A 25,879-nucleotide genomic window follows, 5' to 3' on the forward strand; every position below is an offset into this window, starting at 1 on the left:
GAATGGTGGATACTTGGAATGGCCTCTCACGGGAGGTGGTGGAGATGAACACAGTAACGGAATTAAAAAATGCGTGGGATAAACATAAAAGAATCCTGTTCAGAAGGAATGGATCCTCAGAAGCTTAGTGGATATTGGGTGGCAGAGCCGGTAGTGGGAGGCGGGGCTAGTGCTGGGCAGACTTCTACGGTCTGTGCCCTGAAAATGGCAGCTGCAAATCAAGGTCAGGTATACACATAAAGAAGCACATATGAGTTTATCTTGTTGGGCAGACTGGATGGACCGTACAGGTCTTTCTCTGCCATCATCTACTATGTTACTCACGTTACTATGTTATGTTACTAGTTTAGAAAGACATGTAGACACCTGTGTGTTTTTATAAAATACTAGCATAAGTGGCAGAAATTATGCCTTGAATTCTGTGAACATTTACATCTGCTTAGCAGCACAAGTAAAAATATATGTGAACAAAGTGTGCGGATTTATAGTATTTTATGATCAACACACGTACTTTTGCAACTCTGCCCGCACAAGGCAATGCCTACAGTAAATGTACATTCATGCAATTTCCTGGTGTCATTTTATAACAGGGAAAAATATTCCAAATCAATATACTACCCAACTGAATTAAAAAAAAAAAACAAAAAACGAGGAAAACGCCATCTGCTCAGTGTAAATGGAGAAAAGACCTCAGTGAAAAATTCAGAGAAAATAGGGAGTCTGATCCTGAAACAAAATTACCATCATGAGTCAGAAAAACTCCATTGCTTATATATGGGGCTCAAAAACTCCATATTACCAGTGTCCATAAATCACTTCAATGAAATAATAGCAATTTTACATGCTTATAATGTCACATGTACATTAAAATGACTGTATACTGAGGAAATTGCCCTTCTTCTTTCCTCCTCTAAATGTACTACCTGTTCATCTGATCCCATCCCCACTCATCTACTTAGCACTATCTCTCCTACTATCATTCCTGTCATATCCTTAATCTCTCACTCTCCACTGCAACTGTTCCTATGGCCTTCAAACATGCTGTTGTCACTCCACTCCTTAAAAAACCCTCACTTGACCCTACCTGTCCCTCCAACTATCGCCCCATTTCCCTTCTTCCTTTCCTCTCCAAATTACTTGAGCACGCTGTTCACCGCCGCTGTCTTGACTTCCTTTCTTCTCAACCTATTCTTGACCCACTCCAATCTGGTTTCTGCCCTCTTAACTCTACTGAAACTGCACTTACCAAAGTCTCTAATGACCTGCTGCTGGCTAAATCCAGAGGTCTATATTCTATCCTTATCCTTCTTGACCTATCTGCTGCTTTCGACACTGTTGACCACACCATACTCCTTGATACGCTATCCTCGATTGGATTCCAGGGCCCTGTTCTTTCCTGGTTCTCCTCTTACCTCTCACTTCGCACTTTCAGTGTTCATTCTGGCGGTTCCTCTTCAACTTCCATCCCGCTTTCAGTTGGTGTCCCCCAGGGTTCTGTCCTTGGACCCCTCCTTTTCTCCATCTATACCTCTTCCCTTGGTACCCTGATTTCATCTCATGGCTTTCAATACCATCTTTATGCAGATGACTCTCAGATCTACATCTCCACCCCTGAAATCTCAACTGTAATCCAGGACAAAATCTCATCCTGCTTGTCTGACATTGCTATTTGGATGTCTCAACACCATCTGAAACTAAACATGACTAAAACTGAACTTCTCATTTTTCCCCCTAAATCCACCTCCCCTCTTCCCCCATTCTCTATCTCTGTTAATGGCTCTCTCATCCTCCCTGTCTCCTCAGCTCGTAACCTTGGAGTCATCTTTGATTCCTTTCTCTTCTTCTCTGCCCATATTCAACAGATCGCCAAAACCTGTCGTTTCTTTATCTACAACATTAGCAAAATCCGCCCCTTCCTTTCTGATTACGCTACCAGAACCCTTGTCCAAACCCTTGTCACCTCTCGTTTGGATTATTGCAATTTACTTCTCACTGGTCTTCCTCTCAGCCATCTCTCTCCTCTCCAGTCTGTCCAAAATTCTGCAGCACGACTTATTTTCCGCCAAAATTGTTATACCCACACTAGCCCACTCCTCAAGTCACTTCACTGGCTCCCTGTCTGCTTCCACATACAATTCAAACTTCTCTTACTGACCTTTAAATGCATCCATTCTGCAGCTCCCCATTACCTCTCCACTCTCATCTCTCCCTACATTCCTCCCCGTGAACTCCGCTCACTGGACAAATCTCTCGTCGTCCCCCTTCTCCTTCACTGCTAACTCCAGACTTCGTTCCTTTTCCCTCGCAGCACCTTATGCCTGGAATAGACTTCCTGAGCCTGTACGTCTAGCTCCATCTCTACCTGTTTTCAAATCTATGCTGAAAACCCACCTTTTCACCACTGCTTTTGGCTCCTAGCTACTACTCATTTGCCTCCTCCCCTTGTTCTTTCTCACCCAATACTTCCCGCACCATTAATTGTATTGTCTTAATTAACTTAATTGTCTTAATTACCTTAATTGACATCACCCTTAATTGTCTTGTCTGTCTGTATTACTTTTTAGATTGTAAGCTCTATTGAGCAGGGACTGTCTCTCTATGTCAAGTGTTCAGCGCTGCGTGCGTCTAGTAGCGCTATACAAATGTTAATAATAATAATGTACAATTATCTTTTACGTATTTCATTTTTATATTATTTAGCCAAAGCATCCCAAAACAACTCTCTCAATATAAAATATAAAAGGAGAATTTGGAAGCCGAGGTAAGAGCTATGTGACCGGGCTGTTAGCTATGAAAACTAAGATTAATGCTGCCCATTTTGGGATATTTCACTTTTTTTTTTTACATTGATAACACAAAATTTAGGTTAGAATTCCAAATGGGACACATTCCTGAGATTCTTACTGTGGAATATGAGATAACCATGTTTGTATTTTAACCACCATTCTCATGTGGGACAATTCTATAAACGGGTCCTAAAAACATGTACTACTTGTGTTTGTTATTAACGCCAATAATCAGCAGCGAGGCACGTGTATGTACTAGGCTCTATTCTGTAGGGTAGTGCCTAAGTTCCATAGTGCGGGGGAGGGATGGATATGTGACAGAGCATGGGCATACACAACTCAAAAATAATCCTCTTCCACTGAATACTACTGAATTAATATTTTTTTATCTGTTTTTATCTATTTTATATCAAATTTATTAAAAATAGGGAGGAAAAGCCTCAACACACTCCTTCTTGGCAACAGAGCCAAACAATCATAGGAGTGCTCACTGTCATCATAGGCTTAAAAAAAAAAAAACTCCCAAAAAATTTTATTTTGGGGAGATTTTTTAGCCTATGATGACAGTGAATACTCCCATGATTGATCTTCTTTGTTGCCAAGAAGGAGTCTGTTGAGGCGTTTCCTCCCTATTTTTTAATAAAATTGATATAAAATAGATAAAAACATTAAAAATATTAATTCAGTAGAATTCAGTGAAAAAGGATTATTTTTGAGTTGTGTATGACAGTAGTTATCCTCGGAGGCTCTCTATAATTGTTTTGCAGAGCATGGAAAGCCACGGCTGTGTCTTCAAACAAGGGCACAACTTATAAAATACTTATCAGTTGTGTGCATTGATTAGTGCACCTAGGCTTGGCCATTTACACCAGCCACTGACATGGCATAAGTTGGCACAACAAAGCAGGTTTACGCTACTATTCTATAACGGTTTAGGCTTGCCTAAGTGCTGTTATAGAATTGCTGCTAAGAATGCCCCATTGTGGTGCCTATTTCTTGGCACCAAATTATAGAATTGACCCACAGAGAGGCATTTTCTAAGATGTCAATTCAGACTTAGAATTGAGATGTTTTGCCAAAAAGTCTAAAAAAAATTTTTTTTAAACCTGCCTAGCCCACAGCCGAAATCAAACCAGAAAAAATGTTTACATTTCTAGTTCAATTATGGCTTTGAGCTAGATGGTTTTTATGCTAAAAATGTCTATCTGTAAAGTACCATTTTTTAAAAAATAAATGTCCCAGGAAAAAAATTAGAAAAACGAGCCATAGGGATGTCTGTGCGGCAACATTCTTAGTAAACTGACCACACAGACATCCCAGCAGTACAGAGGGGGAGACTAGTGGTCAGTGCAGTGGACTTCACATAAAGGGACCCAGGTACAAATCCCACCTATACCCCTTCATATTATATGGTGAGTTCTCCAGGAACCAAGGAAACCTACGGTGCCACTACTACAACAGCCCTCTGGCTTGCAGGCCACATATATTTAGGTATAGGAGTTACTTCTATGTTCCAGGAGGGCTCATATATTTGTACTGAAATTAAAGAGTTAAAGTGAGAATTAAACTTCAGTCCCATTGCTCAGTGTACACTACACTGACCATAGGCTACTCCATTCATTTGCTTGCTGTTTAATGGCCATAATTTCTGGAGCTATCATAGAACCTGGTATCTACTTTCACATCTTTGGGGAGTGGGGGGTTCAGTGACCACTGGAGGATTAAGGGGGGGGGGGGTCATGCCTTCATCCCTCCAGTGGCCAGCTGATCAGTTAGGGCACCTTTTCTGACAGTTGTGACTGAAGCAAGTATAGATTAAAAATGTACTTTTTTTTCTGCCCTGGACGTTTTTTTTCTTTTCCATTATCACAGAAAAATGTCCAGATTGTAAGCCTGCCCAATTCCCGCCCCCTTGCTATTTAGACAAACTCTTTGAAAAAAGCAACTTGGACTTTTTGGTGAGAAAAATGTCCATCACACTTTGTGCCACTTTGAGACATTTCTCTTTTGAAAATGAGTGCCATACACTCCTTCTTGACTTCATTTTTTCTTTTAGTATCTTTTTAGGAAGAGGTGTTGCTTTTCATTGAATTTTTTTTTCCTGACTTGGCTAATGTTTCTGTTGATTTAAAATGCATCATTCCTCTTTCTGTAATACCTTGTTCAAGAAACCAGAAAAACAGTAAATAGTTTCTAGCAGGCCTTGAAGTGAATGGTTTCTGTGAAAGAGTAGATTTTTATAATAAGTAAATTTACCAGGTAGACAGGTTTTCCCATATCCTCTTGATTCCTTTGTTTTTCAGTCCTTCCAAAACAAAGAGGTGAATCTGTCCATCCATTATGTGGAAGCCAGTGATGAAGTCTAGGTAATAGCTTTCTTTCTGTTCATCCTCTAGTTTAAAAGCTACAAGAGCCTTTTGAATTACATGTACAGGGTATGAATCCAGCTGGAAGGCACTAGCATTGATTTCTGTAATTTCATCCATCAAATCTTGCAGTAGAGGCATATTATTGTTTTCAAAAATATAAATTATGCGACCAAATGGGCATTCAATAGCTTCCAATACTGAAGACAGTGGCACACTTAGGTCAACTCTGATTTTTAGGCATGCATCTGATTCCAAGTAATGGCCCATTGGCAGTGGAGAGCCCTGGGGACCATCAACTGACCCCATTACTCCCATAATGTTTCCACTCTTTTTATCTGGAAGATTTCCAGTAACATCTGGAATAATGCAAGAATGAATAGGTACAGTGATACTTAAGCACTTTTCACCTTCTAGTAAATCAGAAAGGTTGACTCTTGCTACACCATAAGGGTCCCATAAATTGCCTCTTTCAGTAAATGGATCATGCACAGTGTCTTTAGAAGTAACAGTGCCCACATTACCCAATTTCTCATCTTCAGGCAGGGTCCCAAATAACGATGGTTTGCCTGTAGGGACTTCTAATTTTCTGTCTCGATCATGAATCTCAATCTCCATTGGTGGCCCACAAAGATATTCGTGCAATATCTCAGGACTAATGGTCGTTGTTAGAATTACATTAACATCCTTAAAATACACGTGAGTTCCATGTTTCCGGCCACATGTCCGATGCGGAGGCAAATCAAGAAATTTGTATTTACAGTAAACAGGAACACATTTTTCCTAAAGAAAAACAAGAGAGGAAATGAAATAATTTGGACTCGGGTTAACATTAAAACAATATTAAGGGCCCTGCTTACTAAGGCTTCGTTCCTTTTCTCTCGCGGCACCTTATGCCTGGAATAGACTTCCTGAACCTATAAGTTTAGCTCCATCTCTACCTGTTTTCAAATCTATGCTGAAAACCCACCTTTTCACTGCTGCTTTTAGCTCCTAACTACTACTCAATTGCCCTCCCCTTGTCCCTTCCTTCCTTCTCACCCATTACTCTTCATTACTTATTACTTTTCATCACCCATATCTGTCTTGTCTGTCTGTATTATTTAGATTGTAAGCTCTTTTGAGCAGGGACTGTCTCTTTGTGTCAGATGTTCAGCGCTGCGTGCGTCTGGTAGCGCTATACAAATGCTAGTAATAATAATAGAGGCACGCTAGCATTATTAGCGCACACTAACCCTGTAGATGCCCATAATATTCCTATGGGCATCTACACAGTTAGCGCATGCTAATTTTTAGCATGCACTAAAAACGCTAGCACACCTTAGTAAATAGGGCCCTAAATGATGTATCCTGTTCGTTTAAGAGTGCTATATTTTAAAATTTCATTTTCAAATATTTATATGAAAGTGTAAACAATATCAAATTCACATATCTTAGAAGACATAAATCTATTTACTAAGACACATTAAGACAAAATGTGTTTTTATGTCTACATTTAATTAGTTCATTTAATATACCGCCTTTCAAACTAAAACATCAAGGTAGTTTAAATTTAAAAATATATATATGCATATAAATAAAAGAAAGGATAAACAAGGAATTCCATTAAATTGAGAGGAAAGCCTAGCAACCAAGAGAAGAGAATGAAGCCACAGATAAGTGAAATGAGAAAGGAAATGTAAGATTTTGGTGGTCTGCCCTGCCAGACCCCAACCAGCAACTACAAATCATTAAAGAAGGATACTAGAATAAGAGCCTATTTGCTGAAGTGTATCCTATAGGTAACTGGAAGCCAGTGATGTTGGAACAGGACAGGAGAGACATGAAAGAACTTACACATGGACATAGGATCTTAATGGCTGTACTTTCAACAGCCTGGAGGCATTTAATGTTATGCAACATTACAGTAATTAAGGCAAACTTTTATGAAGTAATGTAATTAAAGTATGTTGGGCTACGTTGTCCAAACAGCAGCACAGAGAGCAAAATTGTCACAGAGCATGGAAGCTGAAAGCTGAACTTAACTTTGGACACTTGTAAATCCAATACAAGCTGTGAATTGAAGGTAACTCCCAACTGGCAATAATGTACGTTATTTGCCAATAATGAAGCTTAATGTGGAAATCTTTACTACAACACATGTTAAGTAATGAGAAGCAAAGCATTCAAAAGAACATGAAAAGCTGCTCGTTATTATGCAAAATTAATAACAGATTGCATTAAACCATGTAAGCTACATTATTCATGGAAAGTTAACATCTCAACAATGCTTCCTTATTTGGCAGTATGACTCCCTAACGGTAGTACTATAAGATTACCACTAGGGGGCAGAAGCCAACATTTTGAATCAGGAAGCTGCTGGGACCTGAGCAGCCAGGAGAGTTCCTCCTCCAAACCCTACTATCCACCAGAGAGATTCCAGGTAGGTACATGGATGAGGAAGCATGGGGCATGAGCAAAGGGGGTCAAGAGTAAGGATAGGCCCTTATTTATTTTTTTTATTTTTGTTACATTTGTACCCCGTGCTTTCCCAACTTGATGCCTGCTATTTTTGCATTACTGTAGCCATGGATGTGCGATATTCCTAGCTGCAATGCCACATATCGCAGATTAGTGAATCCCATGATAAATTTTCACACAATAAAATAGGCCTAATAATTTGTAAAATTTGAGTTTGCATTTAAAAATATACACAGAGAAATTAAACAGTGAATCTCTTCAAAAAGGCAATTAATAAATCCCAAGAAATAAATAAACAGTGTTAACACTAATTAATTAATGAACTAGACTCTGAGAAAGTGACCATGGCATCCCCTAATCACAATGCTGCTAAATGAGCCATACCTGGGGATTCTAGTGCCTGCTGTGAGAAAGCATATTTGCACTTCTGCCTCTGCCTTGATCCCATCCCTTCCACTCCGATTCCCTTGAACTTTCTTTTCCAGGCTTTTTAAATGCTGCTAACCACACTAGCATTTTAGTCCTTTTACTTCGCCCCAAAATGCTTTGCACCCTGGGCAGCTGCCCCTCTCACCTATCCATATTTACTGTCTCACAGGTACAGCAACTGAATACTGCTTAAATTTTCACTTTCTTCCCTTGTGTCTCACATTTTAAAGCATGCCATTGCACATTAGTTGCAGTTACTTGTCAAGTACATTCATTTGTTTTAAATTCTTCTGCACAATGTTTTTCACTCATCTTAAAATATGCTTTGATAGCAAATACAAGACTCCATCAGTTTTCAAAACAGATCCACTATCATCAGCTCTTTAAAACCAGTTACAGATCAGTGTCCTCCTATCTACCTTTGGATGACTGATCATGTTACAACTAAGTGCTCACAACAGAGCACATTGTAGGGTTTCCCAGCTAACATGCTCAGGTGAATTCTGAATCTTACTGGTGGTGGTGGTGCTGCTGCTGCTGCTAAACCCACCATATTCCTGTTGAAAACATCATTGATGACATCATTGACTCAAAAAAACTCCAAAACCGCTAAAAATACATTAAAAATATAACTTAGCCACCCTCTGTGTTTGTATTGTGTTTTTATGGTTTTAATTACTGCTTCTTTGATTGATTTTCTTTGTGTTTGTTTTATATGTGGATATATTATCTGACTTACAATTAATATATGATCTGCCCTGATGCAGGTGCTATGGTTGCCGAAACATTTATTATTTATTTGTTCCATTATCTAGCCTGTTCTCCCGATAATTCCCAGAATGGGTTACAAAGTTACATACATAATAAGATTACAGCATAGCTAATAAAACTAAATAAAAATGTAATTATCACAGATTCAATATTTAAAGAATCTTTGCAGCTCTACAGAAACCTAATAAATCACCAATTTGTCTTACAGAGGGAGGGACTTTATTCCACAGCCAGGACATACAGTAAGAATATGCAAGAATGAGCACACTCAAGATGGAAAAACCTAGCAGAAAGTAAGATAATGCGCCTGTCACTCTAAGAATGCAATAAACTTCCAGGAACGGATCCAAACAATATTTTGGTGCCATCCCATGGAATGCTAATACCAGCATTTTAAAGATACAATATATCTCTACGCTTGCTGATGAAGCAGGTTACTTATGTTTGCTCGCTCGGTGTCTTTACAGAAACAGCAATACAAGTTTCTGATGCAGATGTATGTTGCTCCCAATAGGACACTCAAAGTAGGACTTGCACAAAGTGCACAGTGTCCCAGATATTTTGCCAGCCCAGCCACCCTTACGCATATGTTTTGGACTTCTGAGGTTATATACTTTTTTGTTGCCACAATGAAGTATTTATACTCTGTGTTGCCTCAACATAGAACACTGAGGGCTGATGTACAACTGTTTTCTAACTTGGTAAATCTGGAATTGTGAAAAGGAGAAAAATGAGAGGATCGCCTAAGGCTTGGAGAACTGTTCAGCAAATTTGACTCTCCATTTGGATCTTTCTCCTACAGCCTTTACTTATTTGTTTAATATGTAATGTGGTTTTGATTGGAGCTTCCAGACTGGGGGGTTGGGTAGGAGGTGAAGAGTCCACATGGATGACGCCAACTGTATTTCTTTGACAGCACTATAAGTGAATGAGGGGGGGAGAGATTACAGGGGATTAGAGGAAAAATTTATGGAACATAGTCAATCTTCATTGCATATGTTGAATTTATTTTTGGTTAATAATATTGACTCTTTTGATATTCTGTTGTACATGTGTTGGCAGTTTCTCAATAATACTATATTAAAAAAAAAAAAACATACTTCAATTGGAAGCCAATGCAAGGAAAAAGGAATTGGTGTAATGTGACCATGTATGTTGTGTTGCAAATCACAATGTTGGATTTTAGGACTCAGAATATGAAGCATGTGGGAAAAAAAGAAGCAGTCAAATTAATTACCTGCAATACTTGACTTGATATAGGAGTGGTTGGAAGTGATGTGGCCGAAATAATTCTTATGATCAGTGGGTTTAATTCAAGTTTCTGTTCCTCAGATATGAGCGGCACATTTACAGCCAGAGTTATAAAAGCATCTGTAAGGCTAAAGGAACGTACTTCTACCCACTGGGTCACCGACTTGTCACCTACAAAGGGCCGTCAACAAAGATGCATCAGCACAGAACTCCACAAAAAAGCAGGAAGGTTATATTTAAACATCAATAGGTATCTTTCTCCTACAAAGAGAGAGGGATACATGCTACCCCCAAGACAGACTGAACCAGGCCCCAAATTTGTAGCTACATATTTCATAGAAACCATTCTTATTTTTACCAATCAGTACTGTATAGTTCTAGAAACCTCTCAAAATGTCCAGCGATTTATATATCTATGGTTAAAGCCACTGTCCCCCATTTCCTGTGGCAGCTCATGAGTAAATTCTGTGGCAACAGAGAAATTTCTGCAGGAAAGTTTGTGAAATGTTGAGACACATTTGCATACTTACCATGTTAAACAATGTAAATTTTATTTTCTCTTATAAATATGAAGTAACATTCCGTCTTTCCTTGTCTATCTGAATAATTTATTTTGGGACAGTATTCAGCAGTGGTAAGCAACTGTGCTGCTAATTTAAACTCCTGTATTTAAATTAACATGTGACTTCAGCACCACTGAATATATGTAAAATGTGAAAAGCTGTCACTAATACTGACCATATGCATTTAGTTCATCCTGCTAGTGGCTGAATATCACTATTGGGATAATTTTCATTACCCAGCCTCGCTACACCATCCTACCACCCTTTTACTATATATATATATATATATATATATATATATATATATATATATATACACAGTGGGGGAAATAAGTATTTGATCCCTTGCTGATTTTGTAAGTTTGCCCACTGACAAAGACATGAGCAGCCCATAATTGAAGGGTAGGTTATTGGTAACAGTGAGAGATAGCACATCACAAATTAAATCCGGAAAATCACATTGTGGAAAGTATATGAATTTATTTGCATTCTGCAGAGGGAAATAAGTATTTAATCCCTCTGGCAAACAAGACCTAATACTTGGTGGCAAAACCCTTGTTGGCAAGCACAGCGGTCAGACGTCTTCTGTAGTTGATGATGAGGTTTGCACACATGTCAGGAGGAATTTTGGTCCACTCCTCTTTGCAGATCATCTCTAAATCATTAAGAGTTCTGGGCTGTCGCTTGGCAACTCGCAGCTTCAGCTCCCTCCATAAGTTTTCAATGGGATTAAGGTCTGATGACTGGCTAGGCCACTCCATGACCCTAATGTGCTTCTTCCTGAGCCACTCCTTTGTTGCCTTGGCTGTATGTTTTGGGTCATTGTCGTGCTGGAAGACCCAGCCACGACCCATTTTAAGGCCCTGGCGGAGGGAAGGAGGTTGTCACTCAGAATTGTACGGTACATGGCCCCATCCATTCTCCCATTGATGCGGTGAAGTAGTCCTGTGCCCTTAGCAGAGAAACACCCCCAAAACATAACATTTCCACCTCCATGCTTGACAGTGGGGACGGTGTTCTTTGGGTCATAGGCAGCATTTCTCTTCCTCCAAACACGGCGAGTTGAGTTCATGCCAAAGAGCTCAATTTTTGTCTCATCTGACCACAGCACCTTCTCCCAATCACTCTCGGCATCATCCAGGTGTTCACTGGCAAACTTCAGACGGGCCGTCACATGTGCCTTCCGGAGCAGGGGGACCTTGCGGGCACTGCAGGATTGCAATCCGTTATGTCGTAATGTGTTACCAATGGTTTTCGTGGTGACAGTGGTCCCAGCTGCCTTGAGATCATTGACAAGTTCCCCCCTTGTAGTTGTAGGCTGATTTCTAACCTTCCTCATGATCAAGGATACCCCACGAGGTGAGATTTTGCGTGGAGCCCCAGATCTTTGTCGATTGACAGTCATTTTGTACTTCTTCCATTTTCTTACTATGGCACCAACAGTTGTCTCCTTCTCGCCCAGCGTCTTACTGATTGTTTTGTAGCCCATTCCAGCCTTGTGCAGGTGTATGATCTTGTCCCTGACATCCTTAGACAGCTCCTTGCTCTTGGCCATTTTGTAGAGGTTAGAGTCTGACTGATTCACTGAGTCTGTGGACAGGTGTCTTTCATACAGGTGACCATTGCCGACAGCTGTCTGTCATGCAGGTAACGAGTTGATTTGGAGCATCTACCTGGTCTGTAGGGGCCAGATCTCTTACTGGTTGGTGGGGGATCAAATACTTATTTCCCTCTGCAGAATGCAAATAAATTCATATACTTTCCACAATGTGATTTTCCGGATTTAATTTGTGATGTGCTATCTCTCACTGTTACCAATAACCTACCCTTCAATTATGGGCTGCTCATGTCTTTGTCAGTGGGCAAACTTACAAAATCAGCAAGGGATCAAATACTTATTTCCCCCACTGTATATATATATATATATATATATAGTACTGGGCTCCATAGATGGTTTTTCAGACCAATATTATCATATAAAGGCCGAAGCTCTCTAGAAAGCAAAGTTATATAGGCACCATTTTTTTTGGGGGGGGGGGGGGTTCTAGAGGTTGGGGGACGTAAAATAAACCTTAGAAATCAGGATCAGGAGATGGGGATCTCAGGCAAGAGAGGGAAAGATGATCTCAAGACTGAGGGAAGGAGAGAATGAGAATGAATGAATGGGAATCAGTGGTCAGAGGAGGAGGGATTTTCAGATCACCTCAATAGCTTTGATGTGCAAAACATTTATTTATTCCTTCATAATTACTACTAGCTGGAAGATTTATAATTCTGAGTTCAAATTGTGCTATTTAATTTAGTTCTTGTTGCCTAGCCTGCTTTCCTAGTTTTGATATTTTAGGGAACACAGAGTCAGCCCACTTTGACACCAAAGGCCCCACCCCTTTTTTATTATTATTGTTTTATTTTACCAAAACCTAAATCCATTTGAGGATCCCAAACAAGCCACTCTCTTGGGTGGGACACCTGGCTGTGCAATAATTCCTTCTGCTCATGACATCTATGACCATGATTTGAAACTAAATCTGTCCTTGTTTAATTGTATGTATTAAAAGATATATTCAAACATTACAAAAAGCAGAGTTTCTGAAAAGGAGATATTTCAGGGAAATTAAATATCCTGTGTGTCAACTACTCAATTTCACCATTTTTTCTGCTTATAGAAAGCAATTTTCTTGCCGAACACGGACCAATTTTTATACAGCCAGTGTCGTTACACCGATTTTCAGACGGGAAGTTACATGTTTCTTTCTCTTTGAAAATGCTAAAGTTTGCCCCTAATTTTTCCTAATTAAAACCACATGCATTGTTTTGTGTCTCCTCTTAGCCCTACCCCTGGAATGTTTTCACTACAGTGTGAGTAAAAGTACATACATTTACCTATGTAGAGGGTGGGCAACCTTCAGACAACCAATTTCCATACATAAAACACTTTTCACATGCGGAGATTTCTATATGGAACGCACTACCCAAAGACCTGAAATCAATTGACGAATTAAATAACTTTCGCAAATCTCTGAAGACATATTTCTTCAACAAGGCCTACAAAGAGAACCAAGAGCTTCACTAAGCCATCTGAACACTTCCTTCTAAACACTTCCTTCTTTCTTCCCTTACCCAATTTCAATACTTTACTAATTGTACCTAATATCTTGTAATGATAATATCATAACAAAATTATGTAAGCCACATTGAGCCTACAAATATGTGGGATAATGTGGGATACAATTGCAATAAATAATAATAATAATATATATTTCCCACTTTAAATTGATTTTCGAAGAAAAAAATATGGACACATTTTTAACTTTGAAAATTGACTAAGGGGTAATTACCTTTTTCTGCAGGTACATTTAAAGCAAGAAATGCATTTTTTATTTTTGGAAATACAGAACTATGGGTATTATTGCTATATTTACCCTCATCTACCCCAGAAATGCTTCCACTCATGGGTTAAATGTGTCTTGTTCCATTTTTACCCGCACATCAGCTCTGTGGTGGGTTTAATGATGATGATTATAATTATTATTATTTAATCTTATATACCACTTGCAAGCCTGAAAGCTATTGAAGCAGTGGAAATTCAAGAATTGTAGGTATTTTTCTGTCCGTGGAGGGCTCATAATCTTGAGTTTGTACCTAAGGCAATGAAGGGTTAAAGGCCAGATTTAGTAAATGGTGCCCAAAGTAATGTGCCATTAAGACCCACGCTAAGGGGGAGATATGGCGCCTGGAAAATCCACATGGAAATCATTTTCACCAAAGCGTATTATATAAGATTTATACGTGGTATATACACTTAGTTCATATTCCAGTGCCTAAAACTAAGCACATCCATTTACACCGATGAAAATGTGGCGTACATCCCGGCGCATAGATTTATACAGACTGGGCCATATTCTATAACATGCGTAAATTTGGGAATGCCCACAAAACACCCATTTCCCCACCCCTTTTTGGATGTGTGCATTAGAATTTAGGCGCAGTGAGTTACAGCATATACTTAGTGAGTTATGCATGTAAATTCTAATTATTGCCAATTAGTACTCATTATTGCTTGTTAAGTGCTGTCAACAACGCTGATTAGCTTGTTAAGCCAATTAAGTTACTCTCATTGGTATGGGATACACTTAGATTTAGGCACAGAACGCTAGGCACGATATATAGAATCTGGCACTTAGCACTAAGCAACCCTTATAGATAGCGCTTAGCGAGGATTCCCATGCCCAACTTTGGCTGCGAGGACATATGCCTGCTGCAACCTGGTGTAAATGCTGGTGGGCAACTAAAGGCAGTCAGGCGTGTAAGCAAATTACCCTATTCTAGAACACTGTGCCTACATTTTGGGAATGCCCCTGATCCACCCATACTTCTCTGGCCACACCCCCTTCTGAGTTACACACGAGACAATTTAGGCGTGCAGTGTTATAGAATAGTACATAGGCAGATCCACATTCAAATCCTAAATAGTGACGATTTACCTCAATACTTGATTGTTAACAGCTCATTACTTTGTGCATGGATCTGAGATCTATGCCCAAATTTGGGTGACTTTTATAGAATCTGGTGGCAAATGACTTGTCCAAGATCAGAAGGAGCTGCAGTGGGATTTGAACTGGGCTCTCCTCGTTCTCAGCCCACTGCTCTAACCATTAGGCTACTCCTCCATTCCATTGCTCACACCTAAAATCTAGGTATGTATCTAACCTTATTATACCACTATTCTATAAAGAAAATTAGGTGACTAAATTCCTTTATAGAATAGCTGCCACTTTACAAAATTGCCCCCTTCATGGGTAAAACACTATTTTATCCACAGAAAAGGTTATGAAGATTGCCCTTTTCTATAACTACCATAAATAACATTACATTTTTTTTAAACGAATATGAATATTTCACTTCAGTTTCTGTTGGGGGAAGTGGTGGCCTTGGAATCACAACGTCAAATAAACAAGACATACAAGTTGTTTTCACTGGGCCCTGACTGAGCTTCCAATAAAAATCATCATAAATTAGGCTGATAACTTACTAAAGGTTTTCTCCTATTTTTTGTCTATGAGAAAAGTGCCCAGTAAAGATAAACCAAGGATGGTTAATATAGATTTTAAAATAATTCATAATATAAAGGATTCCAAAAAGGCATATATTTACAGTTCAACCAAAGGTGTTTAGCAAATACCATGTGTATTTACGTATCTCATGAGCACAATACTGCATTCTTAGATCAATCGCTTTTGCTTTCCTTTGAAGTGTGAAGCTGGACCACACAGCATTTTGTAAGATCATCTGGCAATTCTAAGTTCACTATTTTACATCTTAATAAATGCATGACAGAGAAGCGAATACACTGAAGGCAAATCCAGACTGTCAGGCCTATCTGCTCATTTTTTTTCTATTGCCACCACTATAATGCTTTGCAAGTTGTTTTTTTTTTTTTTTTTGTTACATTTGTATCCCGCGCTTTCCCACTCATGGCAGGCTCAATGCGGCTTACATGGGGCAATGGAGGGTTAAGTGACTTGCCCAGAGTCACAAGGAGCTGCCTGTGCCGGGAATCGAACTCAGTTCCTCAGTTCCCCAGGACCAAAGTCCACCACCCTAACTTGATCTCTAAGTTTACCCTCATTTTCCACTAATAGGAGTCCCATTTGCTTGTCCTATGCCTTCGCTAATTCTGACCCTGTTTTTTCTTGATTGTTAACCTCCCCATCTATATGTACCCACCAATCTTTCTGTGTATACTTCCTTATGCTACTCCTAAGGCTACCTCCTCCAGTTTTATATCACAACCCTTTGCTCTAAAACTTATTTTCCAGTGAAGAACACTCTTGAGTTATCAGAATTTCTAGCATATCTTTTCTTTTTTTCCAGGTTATACATATTTAGGCCTTTAAACCTTATCACTTAAGTCACAGCAATCAACAAACAGTTATATTCTTAATTTAAGCAGCTGTAAAGTCAATTTTCAAAGGATCCTTCTTGATGTTAAACATGAGTTACTTTTGGAGAAACCCTGTTTACAGCATGCCTACTTTTCCTTGCAGGAGATATGGAGCAACACAGGGGGATGAAGTTAGGTCAAGTACAATGAGGATTCCATTTTTAAACCCACACACATTTTATTTTATTAACCCCCCCCCCCCCCCAAAGTACACAGGATGAAAAATCCCAGAGTCACTAGTCACCATCAGATTTTCAAGGGGATGCTCGGTGGGGGAGCTGAACCCATGTTAGACGTGAAGGGGCCCAGGACAGAAATTCTGAAGGGGGGGGGGGGCCGCAAAGCTTACCATCAGGTTGTCTCCCCTTCAGCTCTGGACAGACTTGGGGTGCCCTATAGTATTACGGCCCATTTGGCCCCTCCTCCCCCAAATGTTGACTCCCTATAGTGATCATCCATTAGAAAATTGGCTTGCAGACCTCGAGTATAAAAAACCCACAAACTCCCCTTAGTTTCAGAAAATTGGCCTCTGCGATCTTAACGTACGGAACATTTATCCTACTCAATGGAAGCACACCATTTTTGCTCCCTTTGCCCAGTCTCCATTACTCATTTTCCTCCCCTTTGCCAGTCCCTGCTACCACTCTTATACCACAACTTGATATCTTTCTAGGGTCACATGTATAAAACATTTTTCCATAGATATAAAATGAGAAAAAAAAAACCCCATTTAATACTAGCATCATATCATGTTGCTGCCTCAACATGAGAACTTTAGCAAACTGTCATTGCTCTTGTGCAAGGGTTCTCAACCCAGTCCGTGGGACACATCCAAGATAACCACAATAAATGCGCATGAAATTGATTTGTATTCAAGGAAGGCAGTGCGTGCAAATTTCTCTCATATATATTTATATTATGGTTGTTTTGAAAACCAGACTGGCTGGGTATGTCCCGAGGACTGGGTTGAGAATCCCCACATAAGAGAAAAGACAGTTTGCTAAACTTCTCTTGTTATGCTAGTATTAAAATGTTTTTCCCATTTTATATCTATGGAAAAATGTTTTATACATGTGACCCTAGAAAGGATACAGTACTATTTTCAAAGAACCATCCTCCTTGCAATACCCTGTCACTCTGCAAGATATTCAGTTGGGGTATGAGAGAGGAAGTAGGGACTGGCAAAGGGGAAGCAAATGTTGTTGTTGTTACATTTGTACCCTGCGCTTTCCCACTCATGGCAGGCTCAATGCGGCTTACATGGGGCAATGGAGGGTTAAGTGACTCCCCAGTATCTCTCCACACTCGTCCTTCCCTACACCCCTTCCCGTGCACTCCGCTCCATGGATAAATCCTTCTTATCTGTTCCCTTCTCCACTACTGCCAACTCCAGACTTCGCGCCTTCTGTCTCGCTGCACCCTACGCCTGGAATAAACTTCCTGAGCCCCTACGTCTTGCCCCATCCTTGGCCACCTTTAAATCTAGACTGAAAGCCCACCTCTTTAACATTGCTTTTGACTCGTAACCACTTGTAACCACTCGCCTCCACCTACCCTCCTCTCTTCCTTCCCGTTCACATTAATTGATTTGATTTGCTTACTTTATTTATTTTTTGTCTATTAGATTGTAAGCTCCTTGAGCAGGGACTGTCTTTCTTTTTTGTTTGTGCAGCGCTGCATATGCCTTGTAGCGCTATAGAAATGCTAAATAGTAGTAGTAGCCCAGAGGCACAAATGGATAATGGAAGCAAAAAAACGTACTTCCACCAAGTCCCAAAGAAATAAAAAAAGGTTGAAAACAAACTATAGAATTCATCAAAATCAACTGATACTCATGATAGGAACTAGGTATCTGACATGGCTAAACTAGTCAAACCTACTTATGTATCATTTCCCAATTTCTACAACATGCTTGGTGTAATCACAGAAGTTCCAAATTATCATTGTACACTTCTGATCTGAACTATTTGCAATTCTTAGCATTGATGATGATTAATTAAAAAAAAAGTAGTACATCTAAAAGGTCATATAGAATACACTTTTTTCACTGAACAATTTTGTATTGGTTTAAACTGATATAAAACAGATAAAGTTAACGGTCAGTTGGAGAACAGATTTTTCACATAATGTAAACCTTCCACTGCAAAATTTGACTTAAGACTCATGTGCAATACCAAACAGCTGCTAGGTCTGCTTCATTTCAAGAACTACCACAGAATTGTTACCAGTCTGCTCACAGAAATTATGCACAATAGCTCAGGTCAGATGTCACAAACAGAGAAAATGGCTGCAGATAAAGACCATATGGTGTATCCAATCTGCACATCTACACTAACTACTTAATTCTACAATTCCTTCTTTTCCCTCAAAGATCTTCTATGCTTGTTGTGTTTTACTAAAAGGTTGCTCCATGTATCCATCACCATTTCTGTAAAGAAATATTTCCTTCCATTACTCCTGAGTTTTCCCCCCTTTCACCCTTTTCCTATTACCACTGTTCCCTCTAAGCTGTGCGTGTGCACCTGCACACAGATCATGAACCTGGTACACAGAGCAAAACACAGCCCACACAAGAAAATAGCATACTGTGCTCACATTATAGGGATGGCAAAAAGACATCAGCAGCAAGCAAACATTATACCGGCAGCTCAACCCCCACTCTGAGTCCAGCAGGAAGAAGGGCGCTTTAGAGTGCATCAGTTTCCTCTCTGCCATGAGGTCAGTCTCGTGGATGATCCAAAAGATCCCCAGGCTGAATGTCACCTCTGAAGGTATTTATTTATTAGGATTTATTCACCATCTTTTTGAAGGAATTCACTCAAGGCGGTGTACAATAAGAATAAATCAAACATGAGCAATAGAAAAATTGCTCAAGTTTGGAATGGAGGAGTGGCCTAGTGGTTAGGGTGGTGGACTTTGGTCCTGAGGAACTGAGTTCAATTCCCACTTCAGGCACAGGCAGCTCCTTGTGACTCTGGGCAAGTCACTTAACCTTCCATTGCCCCATGTAAGCCGCATTGAGCCTGCCATGAGTGGGAAAGCGCGGGGTACAAATGTAACAAAAAAAAAACAGCAGTAAAGATATTCAAATAACAATACAAAGTATGGCATAGTATACTACATACAATGTCAACACAATACATAATAGAACATTTTAATTTACAGTAAATGGTATAAGCAAAGATGGAACATACAGATAGGTAAGACAGTAAGAGGAGTTATTGAATAAGGAGACTAATTTAAAGAAAGTTGCACATGAGGTCAGAGAGAGGGTTAACATATAGATAAGTAAGAGAGTAAGAGGAGTTAGAAAGTAAGATTACTAATTTAAAGAAACCTTACCATATTACATAAAAAATTAGCCACCTCTCAGCTCTCACTCACTAAACCACCTCCTCAACTATCATTTACTTCAGTCTCTGTATCAACAGTGGAGGTGGTGCCAAGCTGAGCAGCTGGCTATAATTTGCGGCACTCTTAAAGTAGGAAGACTCAGGGCCACCGAGAGACTGGGCCGGGCCCCCGCTCGACCCCCCCCCCCCCCCCCGAGGTCGCTGCCGCCACTCCCCCCCTCCACCTGCCACAGGGCCAGGCCTCCTGCATTGAAATCACAGCGCCTCTCACCTCCATGTGAAAGCACTGCAGGCAGCAGGGCAGCAGATCACCTCCCTTCAGCCCTCCTTCCCTCCTTGTGTCCCGCCCTCGCAGAAGTTATGTCAGACGAGGGCGGGGGCACAAGGAGGGAAGGAGGCCCGAAGGGAGGTGATCTTCTGCCCTGCTGCCTGCAGCGCTTTCACACGGAGGTGAGAGGCAGTGGCGTACCAAGGGGGGGGGCGGTCCGCCCCGGGTGCACGCCATGCGCCTGTCGGCTCTTCGTTTTCATGCTCCCTTAGCCCCGGAACAGGTTACTTCCTGTTCCGGGGCAGAGGGAGCATGAAAACGAAGAGCTGGCAGGCGCACGGCACCCCCCCCCCCAGCGGAGTGCACCCGGGGGGGGGGGGTTCTTTCGCCAGGGGATCAGGGGTTCTTTCGCCGGGGGGGGGGCATCATGCTGTTCCGGGGGGGGCACTGCACCCGGGGGGCGGGGCGCATCGGCAATCCGCCCCGGGTGTCAGCCCCTCTAGGAACGCCACTGGTGAGAGGCGCTGTGATTTCAATGCAGGGGGCCCGGCCCGGTGGCAGACGGTCAATGACGGAGGGCGGCTGGGACTGCTGCACTGGCCCCCCCCTGGAGGCCCGGGCCCGGGAATTTTGTCCCCCCTGCCCCCCCTCTCGGCGGCTCTGGGAAGACTTACCTTGAAGTGAAGTCGTACATACTTGAACATGGGGTAGTTGTTGATGTCAAGGGGCAACGTGAGCTGGGATTCTCCTTGCAGTTGTGGAGCCTGTACTAAAGCTACACACACTACATTAATGAGCTTGTCAACTGTAGCTGCCTCCGTATAATTGTTTAAGCCAGATCAGTAACCAGTAGGAAGGTTATAATATGGGAGTAGGATACAAGACTGAAGGTTCACTTAGGACAGTGTTTCCCAAGTCCAGTCCTGGAGTACCCTTGACAGTCAGGTTTTCAGGATATCCACAATAAATATGCATGAACTTGATTTGCATACATTGCCTCCATTATTTGCAAATCTTTTTCATGCATATTCACTGTGGATATCCTGAAAACCTGACTGGCAAGGGATACTCCAGGACTGGACTTGGGAAACACTGAACTAGGGTGCCTACTGCACTAGCCCAAATAATTACACTTATTTATGAAAATAGGAAATCAAAATTTAAATTTATGTGATGTTTTCTAATTATTTAAAACAAATGATATACTAAAACAACATAATACAGAATTACTGTCATTAAAACAGTTATTTAGTAACGTTTCTCAAATCCCAATATTTGCTTTTATTTCCAAAGGTGCACTTGCATCATAGCAAATACATTTCAACCCAGTTTATCGAGAAAAAGTTGCACAAAAGAAAAATTTGTGGATATAACCCATCAAAAATTAGAGGGAACATTGGGGCCCTTTTACTAAGGTGCACTGAAAAATGGCCTGCGCTGATGTAGACACATGTATTGGACACACACAGGTCCATTTTTCAACACCTGCAAAAAAGGCCTTTTTTTTTTTTTTGCTGAAAATAGACGTGTGGCAAAATAAAAATCAGCGCACGTCCATTTTGGGCCTGAGAACTTACCGTCACCCACTGACTTAGCAGTAAGGTCTCATGCATTAACCGGATGGTAATCATCAGTGCACATACTTCTGATTACTGCCCAGTTATCGCCACACGGTAAAAAATAAACATTATTTTCTGCCGCGCGTTTTGGACGCACATCAAAATTAGAATTACTGCTTAGGGCACGCGGTAGCCGGGCGGTTGTTCTAATCTGAGGCGCGTTGTATACACATAGGCGCCTACATGTCTTAGTAAAAGGGCCACATTGTGTGTATAACATGTTGGACTTCCTCAGAAACAACTTGATAGATTGTAATTATTGGAGAGCATTGCAGATAAAATGATCCTTTGAACGAAATAAGAAATATAATAGAGTCACTCCTTTGTTAATCGATTTGCACTGGTTCCATTCAAAGCTAGGATTATTTATCAGATTTTCTGTTTAGTTTTTAAATCATTTCATGGTTTGACTTCTGTTTACCTACATGATTTACTTTTTTGTTCTCATTCTAAGTTAGCATTTAGATACAAGAATAACTTTTTTCATTATCCTTTGGCTCAACATTTAGTTGAAAAGAGAAATTATCAACGATCATATTCCTTTCAGGCTGCTTTTTACTGTAATTAAGCCACATTTCGCCTGCAAATTGGTGGGAAAATGTGGGATACAAATGCTACAAATAAATAAATAATTAAGAACTGAAAAGTCATATTCATTATTTTGTAAAATTCTCAACTTTTTATTGAATGAATATTTACTTGCAAATTCTGTTTAATGGATATTATTTTATTCTGTTAGCTGTATTATTTATATTATATTTTGTATTTTTCAATCTTGTACACCGCCTTGGACCTTTTAGGAATTGGAAGTTAATAAGCACTAGACTAGATCTGAACACGTGCACACAAGTTGTGAGCAGGCTCCTAATCTGCTGATGCTGCTCCCTGGATCATGCCCCCCCCCCCCCCCGCACACTTTTTACAGAATACAGACTAAGGTCAGTTGTGCCCGTAACTGCTAATTGGTACCAATTAGTGCCAGTAATTGCTAGTTAACATCAATTATCTCATATCAAGCTATGTGTGCAACTGACTTTGCACACCAACCCTCAAATTTTATAAAGGTCACTCAAATTTGGGCACCCAAATTTGCATGTGATCCTGGGATGTGTATGCAACCTAATTATCAATAACTGGGCACTAACAATTAATGCTAATTGGTGACAATTAGGGGTTATATAAGCATCTGGCAATGTGCTGTTCTTTAACACTGTGCGCCCAAATTCCATAGTGCACAGCTCAAAAGAGGTGTGGCCACGGGAGGGGCATTCCAAAGAATTATGTGCAGTGTTATAGAATTTGGGGGATGCACCCTAGGACTTACAATAGGTTTCAGCTGGCATAAGTCCTTGTACACAAAGTTCTTGCTCGGTGTTGTCCTATAAAAAGAGCTCATCCCAATGTTAACCCTTTACAGAACAACACTCAGTGCTGATTTTTCCTGGCAACTATTTTTCGGCACAATTTACTGAATCTAGCCCTAAGTCTAACGTTGGACATGCAAGTTTATAGAATTTAGGGGTTTGCATCTGTAATTTGTGCTTCAACAGTGTTTCATGGTCCCCTGTTCTACAATTGGGCTCATTTTCGAAAGAGAAGGGTGCTCATCTTTCCACACAAATTGGGAGATGGGCGTCCTTCTCCCAGGGTCGCCCAAATCAGCATAATCGAAAGCCAATTTTGGGCGCTCTCAACTGCTTTCTGTCGTAGGGACGACCAAATTTCCCGGGGGCGTGTCGGAAGCATAGCGAAGGAGGGACTGGGGCGTGCTTAAAACATGGGTGTCCTCGGCCGATAATGGAAAAAAAAGGGCGTCCCTAACGAGCACTTGGCCGACTTTACTTGGTCCATTTTTTCTTGCGACCAAGCTTCAAAAAGGTGCCTGAACTGACCAGATGACCACTGGAGGGAATCACCTCCCCTTACTACCCCAGTGGTCACCAACCCCCTCCCACCCTAAAAAAAACTTTAAAAAAAAAAAAACTTTAAAAATTGTTTTTGCCAGCCTCAAATGTCATACCCAGCTCCCTGATAGCAGTATGCAGGTCCCTGGAGCAGTTTTAGTGGCTACTGCAGTGCACTTCAGGCAGGCAGACCCAGGCGCACCCCCCCTACCTCTTACACTTGTGTTGGTAAATGTGAGCCCTTCAAAACCCACCAGAAACCCACTGTACCCACATGTAGGTGCCCCCCTTCACCCCTTAGGGCTATGGTAGTGTTGTACAGTTGTGGGTAGTGGGTTTTGGGGGCCTCAGCACACAAGGTAAGGGAGCTATGCACCTGGGAGCAATTTCTGAAGTCCACTGCAGTGCCCCCTAGGGTGCCCGGTTGGTGTCCTGGCATGTGAGGGGGACCAGTGCACTACGAATGCTGGCTCCTCCCATGACCAAATGCCTTGGATTTGGTCATTTCTGTGATGGGCGTCTTCGGTTTCCATTATCGCTGAAAACTGGGGATGACCATCTCTAAGGACGACCTAAATGTGGAGATTTGGGCGTCCCCGACTGTATTATCGAAATGAAAGATGGCCGCCCATCTTGTTTTTGTTGGAATGTAATTGTATTTTACATGCATTGCCTGTCACCTATTATTTCTCTGTGATTACTCTGTGACCTCTGATGTGAATTACTTAGAGAGGTCACACAGCTATGCAACTTCCTGTGGGGGTTAGACACAGCAGATGCAGCAGATGCAGCACATGGAGCACATGGAGCTCATGATCTCTCCTAACCTGAGAGGATCTATGGTGGTGTGAGCATCCATTACCATCTAAGCACATGGAAGGAGCTGATAATACAAATGTATAGTAATATGTATATATAAGCCTGTCTGATTATAATCTAACTGCAAACTGTGAGTAAACAGATGTTTTGTTACTTAAACTTTAAAGTGACTCAGCAGTGAATTATTCAGGGGTGAATGAGAGAGAGATGAAGAAAGAAATTAACATTTCTAAAGCTGAAGCTGTGTGTACTAAAATCTGCTAATTATTTACTACAAATAATCCAACAAAAGGGTTATGGGCCCAGGGTCCAGGAATTGAAAAAGAAGAGAAATATTACCAGGCAGAAAAAAAAGGCCACATTTTTCTCTTAAGTTTTAAAGGAAAGATTCAGTCTGTCTCTCTCTCCCCCCACACAGCAGACAGAAGGCTAAGAAAATGGCTGAGGGAAGAAATTCACCATTGTTCTATTCTCTCAAGGTGCCTAGATTAACTGAGTTTAATTATCAGCAGTGGGAATTAAGATTCATATGTTTCCTTCGAGCAAAAGATTAGATATATGCTTAGACCAAGACAGAACAGCTGAAAATATGGCTGAATGGGACAATGCAAACTATTATGTGAAGTGCATGCTTTTGGAAGCTCTCTCAGAGAAACAAGCCATATTAGTGGAGGGAAAAGATACACCAAAGGACATTTTATATAAACTGAGAACTATGTATGCAACTACATATGCAAAGCAGCAACCAATTTGGTTGGCAGAGTTGAATGAAACCAAATTAAGGGATAAAAGTAAATGTAATGATCACATTATGCATCTTATGTCTTCATTTCAAAAGTTAGAACTTTCAGGAATTCCCATGTGTGATGCATTGAAAAGAGCATTTCTTTTTACCTCACTATCAAAGAAGTTTGATGTTTTTAGGTCTGTAAATGAGGCCATTGAAGGGCAATCTTTTGAACAGGCAACATCAAAACTAAGGCAGGAATGCATAATAAATGATTCTGAGGAGATGTGTTCTCAAAGCAAGTCAGAGAGAAATGAAACAAATTTCTTGGCAAAGAACAGAGGAAGGCGGAGCTATGGGAAAACTCCACCCAAGGGCAAGCTGATTTGCTACTCATGTGGAAAGGAGGGACATGTATCTAAATGGTGTAAGGAAACACAAAACACTCCCTCTAGCTCACCTAAGCCAATGGAACTAAAGAATTTTCAAACCAGGAAATGTATGAAGGACAAAGATAAACACAAGGGCTTTCAAATGGCAGAAAAATCTTTGACTATGGTAAATAATAATTCAAATGAAAGTACTTGGATTTTGGATTCAGGGAGCACATGCCATTTAA

The 25,879-nt window shown here is 40.7% G+C and overlaps 1 protein-coding gene across 3 annotated transcripts in view; it reads right to left on the reverse strand.

Annotated features, from left to right (window-relative positions):
- The window catches only part of KIAA1257 (KIAA1257 ortholog), a 126,038-nt gene that overhangs the window by 52,553 nt on the left and 47,606 nt on the right, over positions 1 to 25,879 (reverse strand). For all 3 annotated transcript variants that reach the window (XM_030207946.1, XM_030207948.1, XM_030207947.1), the window contains exons 7-8: positions 10,050 to 10,234; positions 5,043 to 5,935 (exon numbers count right to left, since the gene is read on the reverse strand). In XM_030207946.1, coding sequence (XP_030063806.1) covers positions 5,043 to 5,935; positions 10,050 to 10,234 — 1,078 coding nt within the window. The remainder of the gene's footprint in view (positions 1 to 5,042; positions 5,936 to 10,049; positions 10,235 to 25,879) is intronic.

This window comes from Microcaecilia unicolor, chromosome 6, assembly GCF_901765095.1.
Source record: "Microcaecilia unicolor chromosome 6, aMicUni1.1, whole genome shotgun sequence".
Taxonomy (NCBI): Eukaryota; Metazoa; Chordata; class Amphibia; order Gymnophiona; family Siphonopidae; genus Microcaecilia; species Microcaecilia unicolor.